The sequence below is a fragment of the Podarcis erhardii genome (genome assembly GCF_964252035.2).
Source record: "Podarcis erhardii genome assembly, chromosome: Z".
Classification (NCBI taxonomy): domain Eukaryota; kingdom Metazoa; phylum Chordata; class Lepidosauria; order Squamata; family Lacertidae; genus Podarcis; species Podarcis erhardii.
Genome location: NC_138504.1, coordinates 293,689 through 303,978, shown reverse-complemented (window position 1 = coordinate 303,978; position 10,290 = coordinate 293,689). Strand labels below are relative to the sequence as shown.

The 10,290-nt window shown below is 47.9% G+C and overlaps 1 protein-coding gene across 2 annotated transcripts; it reads right to left on the bottom strand.

Annotated features, from left to right (window-relative positions):
• Positions 1–526: 526 nt before the first annotated feature.
• LOC309334197 (ribose-phosphate pyrophosphokinase 1) lies at positions 527–8,175 on the bottom strand. 2 transcript variants are annotated; one of them, XR_014152941.1, is made up of 7 exons: positions 7,901–8,175; positions 5,322–5,505; positions 4,875–4,973; positions 3,389–3,513; positions 2,765–2,938; positions 2,322–2,524; positions 527–1,624 (listed from the first exon to the last, which is right to left on the bottom strand). XR_014152941.1 is itself a non-coding variant. In XM_081848369.1 (7 exons), exons 1-7 carry the CDS (start codon positions 8,020–8,022, stop codon positions 1,532–1,534), a joined length of 957 nt encoding a protein of 318 aa, XP_081704495.1. In that variant the 5' UTR covers positions 8,023–8,164; the 3' UTR covers positions 527–1,531. The 2 variants fall into 2 exon arrangements, 1 of the variants encoding a protein (XP_081704495.1); XM_081848369.1 differs by having other exon boundaries at positions 2,322–2,481; positions 7,901–8,164.
• Positions 8,176–10,290: the final 2,115 nt, after the last annotated feature.

Genomic DNA, 10,290 nt, shown 5'->3' with positions numbered 1-10,290 from the left:
TGGTGGAAATAGAGACAGCTCAATCTGCCCCATGACATTTTTAGGGCCCCTTGAGTGTCATGCAGTCCAGCCACTTCCAATAAAATAATAATAATAATAGTAATAATAATAACAGTCCTATGCCTAATAATAATAATAATAATAGTAGTAGTAGTGATAGTAGTAGTCTGGGCAGCTTTCAACAGAACAGAAATAAAATTATTATCATCATCATCATCATCATCATTATGGAAAATGGCACTGGAGCCCCTTCCGACTCTATCTGGCTTCCAGCAAAATACTTTTATATTTTTTATATTTTATTGTATTATTATAATATAATATAATATAATATAATATAATATAATATAATATAATAATTATTTCTATACTGCCCTATACCTGAAGGTCTCATGAATACAATAACTCATCAAATATAAAGAGCTTCCCTATCTCAAGTAAATCGTAGAAGAGGAAGAAACTACAACTCGCAGCATGCCAAGCTGCGATCCACCCCCACCCCCTGAAAATGAAGCAATAGAGGAGATTTTGGGCTTTTAAATAAGAGTTTATTATTCATTTGTCCATCATCAGGAGTTGAACCTGGAACTGGAGGTGGGGAACAGGAGCTTCAGGAGTCTATAATTCCCAACAGGGCGCCCGAGGGCGAAGGGTTGAAATAAACAGGATTTTTTCTGAGTGGGGAGAACTATAGCGGCAATTCCCCCCTCTGAAATGAACAGGATACATCCTATATTAACCCACAGGTTAATATTTTTTTCATTTAAAGCACGCTAGAATTCCCATACTGCCACCCGGGATCTGAGACCAGAATCCGAAAAAATTGGGGTTATTTTTTTGGGGGGGAGGGGAATAATGGGAATCGAAAGTTGAGATCGGATGAAATGAATAGATGCGAAGACAGGGAATCCAAGCTCAAAATTAAGTGTATTTTTGAATGGGGTTTAGGGGAGTTGTAGTGCCGCCGGGCACCTGCATCCGAGCTCAAAATTAAGTGTATTGGGGGGGGGGCGATAGGAGACAGAACGAAATGAATGGGGTTTAGGAGAGTTGTGGCACCACTGGGCGCCTGGGGGAATTCTAGCACCAACACCAGGCGCCCCGATTCCTCCAAAAAGTTGTTTTTTTCTGGGGAAGGAAACTAGCATGGGGTACAAGAAAAGAGGGGAACGAATGGGATTTGGGGCTGGGAGTGATAGCTTTAAAACCCCAAATCAAGGGGCAGGGAATTGTAGCGCTGACACCAAGTAACTGGATTGCCCCATCGGATATGAACAATAAATACCCTATTTTAAATTGTGTTTTAAATTCCGGCGGCCAGGCACCCCCAATTGAAAGGATTTTGGGAAGTGAAAGGACCAGAGAAACGAGTGGATAGAATGAGCCCCAAATTAGACCTGCGCTAGAATTCCCACCCACCAGTGCCCCAAACTGAAAAAGGGGGAATCGTGGGATAAAGCCAACTCAGCACTCTGTACATGCACAGAGAACTGTTTTTCCCCAAAGGGAATTAGTGCGCCAGGGTCGGGAACTATAGCGGGACGTGGCTGAACAAGTAGGAGACGGACTCGCCGTTGTGGGTGCGGCGGATAGCTTCAGCCAGGATCATGGAGATGTCAATCACCTAGGGGGGAAAGAGAGGGAGAGGCAGGGTTAACTGGGCACCAGGAGTTATATGAATGAATTAGTATTTGCCTCAGCCCTTGGCTATAGCAATAAAACAAGACGAATGAATGAATAAATCTTCACCTGCCAGTCAAGCTTTGAATGAATGAATGAATGAATGAATGAATGGATCAATCAATCAATCAATCTTCACCTGCCAGTCAAGCTGTGAATGACTGAATCTTGATTTGTGCCAGCACTCTGCCATCACAATAAAACAACAATGTGATGCGGCGAGGTGGAGCGAGGAAGGGGCCAAATAATCTGGGACAGGCCATTGAGATAATAATAATAATAATAATAATAATAATAATAATAAATGACAGTGGAAGGTGTGAGAATGATCAGAAATGTGCCAGAGAGATGATAATAAAATGATAATAATAATATTAATATTATTAATAATAGATGACGATGGAAGGTGTGAGAACAATCAGAAATGTGTCACAGAGATAATAACAATAATAATACTAATAATAAATGAATACAATGAAAGGTGTGAGAATGATCAGAAAGTTGCCAGAGATGATGATGATGATGATGATGATAATAACAACAATAATAACAACAACAACTTAGGATGTTGATGGAAGGTATGAGAATGATCAGAAACGTGCCAGAGAGAAAATAACAATAACAATAATAATCCCCCCTACCTGGATTTTGGGGCAGTGCTTCATCTTCTCCTCCTGCGGGATGGTGTTGGTGACAACGACGGCCTCAAACCCTGCACCGTTAATCCGGGAGATGGCCGGGCCGGAGAAGATGCCGTGCGTCAGGATGGCGTAGACCCGGGTGGCACCCGCCGAGAGGAGCCTGCGGGGGAAAGCGGGTTGGGCTGGATGACCACAGGGGTTGCCTTCCAAGCAGGGTGGGTAAAAATCAATGATTTTTTTGAAATAATAATAACAACAATAATAATCTGATTTTTAAAATTTAAATGTGATTGTTGTCAAACATTTTAATCAGATTTTTTAAACATTTAAATCAGATTGCTAAAATTTAAATCGGATTTTTAAAATTTAAATCAGATTGTTAAAATTTAAATTGGATTTAAAAAAGATTTAATTGGACTTCCCCCCACTTAAATCAGACTCACTTGTCCGCGGCGTGGCAGATTGTCCCGCAGGTGTCGGCCATGTCATCCACCAAGATGGCTGCCCGGTCTTTGACGTCGCCCACCAGGACCATGCGGTCGACCTCGCTGGCCTTCTTGCGCTCCTTGTGGATGAGGGCAAAGTCGACGTTTAGGCGGTCAGCGATTGATGTCACCCTGGGAGAAGGAGGTTCTAGGTTGAGATGTCTTGATTTAAAATCCTTTTTATTATTATTAAAATCCCTTTTTATGAAAAGGTTCAGCCTTGTAGGCATCCTCTTAATATGGACAAGCAGAAGGAGGTTTCCTTTTTGGAATAATAAAATCCCTTTTTTACAGATAGGTTCAACCTTGCTGGCATCCTACAAATATTGATGAGCAGAGGAAGAGCAGGGTATAAGTAATAAATTGTTGTTGTTGTTGTTGTTGTTGTTATTACTACTACTACTACTACTAGTAGTAGTAGTAGTAGAATGGGAGATTAAAAGGATGGAGCAGCTGGGAGGGTCCCCGGGGGGGGGGTGACATCCAGTCCAGCCCCCGGTAAGGCAGGAATCTCAACGCAGAATCCCCGAATGGTAGAGCTGGAAGGGACCTGTGAGAAATTTTTGGAAATTCTGGGGTCACCTTTTGGCCCCCCCGGCGTCTGGCGAGACGATAGTGCAGTTCTTCCACTCGGCGATGTTCTCCTTGATCCACTTCAGAACAGCCGGCTCGGCATACAGGTTGTCGACGGGGATGTCAAAGAAACCCTGGGCCAGGAAGAAGAAGCAGAAACATATATTTATAACCCCATCCGTCTGGCTGGGTTTCCCCAGCAACTCTGGGTGGTTCCCAATCATCATCATTATTATTAATCTGATAAAAGCAGTTGGAAAATGGCATAAAAAGCAGACCATAATAACATGGTCAACGTAATAATACTGTAGTGGCCTGAATATAAGACTCACCCCCCAAATTCCGACCGTGAAAAGTTAAAGGGTGGCTTATATTCAGGCCAATATGGTACCATATTGACCTGAATATACCGTATTTTTCGCTCTATAGGACACACTTTTTCCCCTCCAAAAACGAAGGGGAAATGCGTGTGCGTCCTATGGGGCGAATGCAGGCTTTCACTGAAGCCTGGAGAGCGAGAGGGGTCGGTGCGCACCGACCCCTCTCGCTCTCCAGGCTTCAGGAGAGCCGCAGCACCAGTCCCACAAGGTCGGGGGACAGCGGGGAGGCGGAACGCCGCCATCCCGCTGTCTCCCAATGTGGTTTGGAGGCTGACAGTGGGGAGATGCGTGCTTCTCCCGGCCGCCAGCCCCACAAGCTCCGGGGACAGCTGGGAGGCGCAGCGCGTCCTCCCGCTGTCCCCGGACCTGATCTGCAGGCGGGCGGCGGGGAGAAGAGCGCTTCTCCCCGCTGCCTGCCCCGCAAGCTCCAGGGACAGCTGGTAGGCGCAGTGCGTCCTCCCGCTGTCCCCGGACCTGGTCTGCAGGCGGGCGGCAGGGAGAAGAGCGCTTCTCCCCGCTGCCTGCCCTGCAAGCTCCGGGGACAGTTGGGAGGTGCAGTGCGTCCTCCCGCTGTCCCCGGACCTGGTCTGCAGGCGGGCGGCGGGGAGAAGAGCGCTTCTCCCCGCTGCCTGCCCTGCAAGCTCCGGGGACAGTTGGGAGGCGCAGTGCGTCCTCCCGCTGTCCCCGGACCTGGTCTGCAGGCGGGCGGCGGGGAGAAGAGCGCTTCTCCCCGCTGCCTGCCCTGCAAGCTCCGGGGACAGTTGGGAGGCGCAGTGCATCCTCCCGCTGTCCCCGGACCTGGTCTGCAGGCGGGCGGCGGGGAGAAGAGCGCTTCTCCCCGCTGCCGGCCCCACAAGAGCCTGGGGGGGGGGAAATAAAGTTTTTTTTTCTTTATTTCCCCCCCAAAAAACTTGGTGCGTCCTATGGGCCGGTGCGTCCTATGGGCCAAAAAATACGGTAAGCCTCGCTTTTTCCCTCCAAAAAAGCGCTCAAATATTTCACAACATATTAAAATTTAAAACAACATTATTAACGTAAGTGTTAAATAGTCAAAATATTCAGAAAGTTCACACATGGCCATGCAGGCTGGAAAGGATCAGCCCTGGGGGCCCCACCTGGATCTGAGAGGCATGCAGGTCCATGGTGATGATGTGGTCAGCGCCGGCCACCGAGAGCATGTTGGCGACGAGCTTGGCAGAGATGGGCGCCCGGCTCTGCAATGGAAAGGGGGCCGCTGAATCGGGTGCTGTGCTACAAATCCCATCGTGCTTTGCAGGCAGGTTCCCACCCATAACCCAGCGTAGCTAGCAAGACTCCAACTCCCATCCTGCCCAGCAGCTAGAATCACAACTGCAATCTGGCCTAGCTAGCCAGACTCCAACTCCCAGCATGCCTAGCTCGAAAGACTCCACTTCCCAGAATGCCTAGCAGGTAGGTCACCAATTCATTCCACCTATAACCCAGCCTAACTAGCAAGACCGGGACATCGCCGCCCTCAGTCCAGTCAACCCAGCAACTTCGCCCTCTCCCAAGTGTGCCATTAATCCCGTCCCCCCGGAAACCTTGTCCTTCTTGTCCTGCCGGGCGTAGGGAAAGCAGGGAATGACGGCTGTCACTCGGCTGGCCGAAGCGATCTTGCAGGCGTTGATCATGATCAGCAGCTCCATCAGGTGGTCGTTGATCTCGCCGCACCCGCTCTGGACAATGTAGACGTCCTCGCCGCGCACGCTCTCGCCGATCTCCACGCTGCGGAGATTGCATTTCCCCCCCGATTTAAATATTTTTTTTCCGATTTAAATTGGATATTTTCCATTTAAAAGGGATATTTTCAATTCAAATTGGATGATTTTGATTTAAATTGGCTTTTTTTAAAAAAATGCTTTCTAAATATTTTCTTTTTAAAGTACATTCCAGTCCAAAGGCTATTCAGCAGGAAATTAGGATTTATTATTTTGACTGTTATTTTGGAACCGGTTCAGTTGTAGCCTATAATTGTTGTGGTGGTTAAGGATAAGGGTTAGAAGTAACAATAGGACTTAGGGCTAGGGATTAGGAATAATAATAATATAATATAATATAATATCAGGAAATAAGTTTATCATGTGTGCTAAAGCACAGTCTTTTTTTAAAAAAAAATGTTAAATCACATCAGTTAACAAACATGGATCCATATACTATCATGTTATTGTTTTAGTGAAATAAATGGTTTAGATTGTTTTTAAGGAAACAATTCTTTTTCTCCTTCCAATCAATCAAGTTGTCCAAATAGAAACCGTTAACTTAATATAACTCACCAGAATTTCATAATTATCTGTCAGTTTATTTCTAAGAGTAGAACCAAATCAGTCATTTTTTATATAACTGTAAAAACGACTCTGAAAATGTATCATTCCTAAATGGAAAACTTCATCTGGTTGTCAACAGGAAAATTATAAAAGCAAGAATGAGTCTTTCTGTTAAAAAATGATTTAAATCAAGTCTTACTGATTTTTTTAAAAAAATATTTTTTATTAACAGGCCAATCACATCACATTATTCAAATCACATTAGTTCCAAATTATACAGCCAAATTTTAAATTTTGTTGAGGGTACCCATACATCAAGCTCCGCACGAATCCAAAATTCCGGATAATTCCAGACATCACTTATTTTAGTGCTTTAATTAGACAGTTCTATCCAGTTCAATTGGGATAATCCTTTATTACTTTCTTTCTCATCTTGTTGTTATCTGTCAGAGCTGCCCGAGGTCCCAGCTCACAAAGGACCAACGCCAGTTCTTGTTATATACAAAAGTCTTTATTGAAGTTCAGTTTCCATTTGAAAGCCGCGGCGCGCAGCCCTACATCTTGAACTCTAGACCGCTGAAGCTCCGTCTGAATCTCCTCCCCCCAGACACCAGTTTAAGACTCTAGCCCTGCTCCACCTCTTCCTCTGCTCTTTCCTTCTCTTCTGATGCTGAGTCCCCTGAGTCTTCCCCCTGCCTCCGGTGGGCTTTAGGACCTGGTTCCCAATCCAGGTTTTCTGCTGTCCCGCGCGCCTGTACATTCGAACTTGGCGCGCGCGCCCACCCAGTGACCTTCCTCCTGACCGTTTCACTGCTCCTGTCACTGCTTCCCCCCTCGGGGGGGGGGGGCTAGCTGGACCTGACTTCCCCTCCGTTCCCTCACTCTCCAACAGAGGCGTGGTCAGCCCGGACTCATCTCCTCCCCCTACTGGAGGAGACGCTGGTCCTGACACATGGGACTCTTCCCCCCCACTACGCTCTGGTGGGGGAGCTGGTCCTGATCTCCCGCTGCTGCTTTGGGAGTCCCCGCTGGCCCCTTGCTTCTGGTGTGTCCCCCCTGGGACCCCCCTTGCCCTGGCCATCGGCGCCCCCCTCTGGGAATCTTCTGAATCGCTGGAGAAGCTCATGGAATCTCTCGGGCCACTGTCATTCTCCCCTACGCTGCCCTCAGATTCCTCCCCTTCGCTCTCCGTTTCCTCTCTCCCCTGTGTCTCTGCTCCTGAGCCCCTGACATTATCATATATTCCTTTCTTTGCGATCTCTGATGATTCTCACAAGCAGATTAAAAACTGGCGTCTCTGTGTGGGTTTTGTACTCTTCAAAGACCATATCGCTCAGAGACAGCCTCTGTTCAAGTCTTACTGATTTAAATCGATTTGTTTTAAATCAAATCCACCCTGCAGAAAACTACAGTTCCCACAGTGATGCCCATCTCTGTCATGGAAAACTACAGCTCCCAGAGTGCTGCCCCCATCTCCTGCTTGGAGAACTACAGTTGCGGACATGCCCCCAGTCTAGAGACGCAGCATTACATCCAGCCTGGAGGAACTACAGCTCCCAGCCTGCCCCGCGCACTCCCCTCAGACCCAATGGCTCCGTGGCCTCGGAAAACTACCCTTCCCAGGCTGTTCCGCGACCACGCATACGCCCAACCTACCACGTCCCTTGCGGGAACCACACCTCCCATCATTCCCCGAGCGCTCCCCTCAGACTCATTGGCTCGCTCGTCTCGGAGATCTACCCTTCCCAGCCTGCCCCGCGGCCGCGCATGCGCCAAACACATCACGTCCCTCGCACGCAGCATGGAACTACCCTTCCCAGGTTGCCCCGCGGCGACCAAGCATGCGCACAACCTACCACGTCTCCTGGTTGGAGAACTTCTTGGTGACCACCTTGCCCAGCTCCAGGCCCAGCCGGTCGGCGATCCTCTGCGACAGGTCCTGGTGCGAGGAGCCGCTGAAGAGCTTGATGTTGGGCATCCTGCTGGCCAGCGAAGCCGCCGGCGAGAACGACGTGCCCGAGCGCGACGTCGAGGCCTCGCCCACCTCCACCCCGGGGACAGGCCCGCCGCGGGCGGCTCGCCGCTCGCCCTCGGCCGCCTCGCGCCGCTCCAGCAGGCCGAGGAACGCGTCCCGGAGCGCAGGCCGCGCCCGCCGCCTCAGACGACGGAGCCGCACTGCGCCGCCATCTTGGGAGCGGGCCTTTATATCACCTCGGGCGGCGCGCGCAGGCGCGGCTCGCCAAAGGCACACCCACTCGAGCGAGGGGCGCTCGCGTGAATGCTGAGACAGGCCCACTTTGGAGAGGCACGCCTGCGCAGAAGCAGAGACGGGCCCGCTTTCGCGAGGGTGAAAAGAGGCGGTGAAAAGGGTCGGGAGGCGCGTGCGCAGAGGGCAAAACACGCCCCTCCGCTAAAAATGCACGTCTGCGCACACGGCTCCTTGAAACGGAGTCTCCTCAATGGGTCGCCAGGCAACGCGCGCCTCTTCAGCGAGCGAGACACGCCCCCACCGGCGACGGACGCCTGTGCAGAGCATGTGCAGGAGTATCCAGTGCAAGTTTGCGCTTGCGCTGCCGGAGGAGGCGCGTGATTGGTCGACGAGAGTCGAAGGGCGGAAGCTGCCGCCCTGCGCGGCTTCGAGGGGCCCGTGTGCGCACGTGCGGACTCTGTAAACGAGGCAGGCAGCAATCCAACCGGTCAGTTGCAAAGCGCTCAGCTTCCATTTCTTGGGGAGACTTTCCTGGATGGGAAAGTTATTTTCCGGGAAAATAACGGAGGAATAAACCTCACCAGCGCCTTAATTCCCAACCTTTTATTTATTTATTTATTTATTTATTCATTCATTCATTTATAATAATAATCTATAGCGATCCCTTGACATTCCTTAGTTCTTCTGCAGGACCCCTGCGCAGCGCCAGTGAAAGTGAGAAGAAGCGAAAGGAACTTGCAATATCGGATAGAGCCTTGTCATTTTGTAACCAATTGAGTTGTTGTTATTATTATTATTATTAATAATAATAATAATTGTTAGGGTTAGGCATGAGGGTTAGAGATAGGAATTAGGGATAGGAATTAGAGATAGGGTTGTTATTATTAAATAATAATAATAACAACAACAACAACCAGGCTTTTTCCAGGCCTTCCCATCTCTAAACTTGAGATTATTCAAAACAAAATAAAAAAAATCCTTCCAGTAGCACCTTAAAGACCAACTAAGTTAGTTCTTGGTATGAGCTTTCGTGTGCATGCACACTTCTTCAGATACACGAAAGCTCATACCAAGAACTAACTTAGTTGGTCTTTAAGGTGCTACTGGAAGGATTTTTTTTATTTTGTTTTGACTATGGCAGACCAACACGGCTACCTATCTGTAACTTGAGGTTATTATTAGGGATAGGGATAAGGGTTAGAGATAGGGATAGGAGTTAGGGATAGGGTTGTTGTTATTCTTATTAGGGATAGGGTTATTATTATTATTATTATTATTATTCTGTTCGGAGCCTCCCAGAGTAGCTGGGGAAACATGGCCAGATGAGCAGGTATCAATATTTTATTTATTTATTTATTACTTATATCCCCGCCCTTCTGGCCAGGTTTCCCCAGCCACTCTGGGCGGCTCCCAAGAGAATATCTAAAACATGATAAAACATAAAACCTCCCTTCCGATTACATTTCCAGCAACAATGATTATAATTATGGTTTCCTTTGTTCAAAATAAATGGATTGATATCGTTTATACACACACACACACACACACACACACACACACACAGACATATAATTTGTGTATGTATACACTGCCCATCTGGGCGGCTCCCAATAGAATATTAATAATAATAATAATAATAATAATAATAATAATAATAAAAAATAACCCTATCCAATCCCTATCCCTAACTCCTATCCCTAATAATAATAATAATAATAATAATAATAATGCTATTAGTTATACAACGCCCATCGGGCTGGGTTCCCCCCACATTTTTTCCAGGGGGCAAAGGCTTAAAAAACCCCACCATAACCTGTCCCCTCCCACCCAATTTCCCCGTTTTCCCCCCAGGCCTTCCCATCTCTAAACCTGAGCCTGCAGAACTCCTGGCTGCAATTCTCGGAAGCTTTCCCAAACCGCCCAGAGATCTTGGGTAGGGATGGGAAGGCCTGCAGGAAACCAGGTTTTCCCCCTTTTTTTGGAAAGCTGTTTTTTCTATAAATGGGGAGGGGGATATTCAAACTATGTCAAACTGTT

Excerpts from the sequence above, each read along its gene's own strand:
- LOC309334197 (XM_081848369.1), bottom strand. The coding sequence starts at position 8,022 with ATGCCCAACATCAAGCTCTTCAGCGGCTCCTCGCACCAGGACCTGTCG. Across the intron at positions 4,974-5,321 it reads GGCAGGACAAGAAGGACAAG|AGCCGGGCGCCCATCTCTGC; the intron begins GTTTCCGGGGGG and ends TTTCCATTGCAG. Across the intron at positions 2,939-3,388 it reads GACGCCGGGGGGGCCAAAAG|GGTGACATCAATCGCTGACC; the intron begins GTGACCCCAGAA and ends TCCTTCTCCCAG.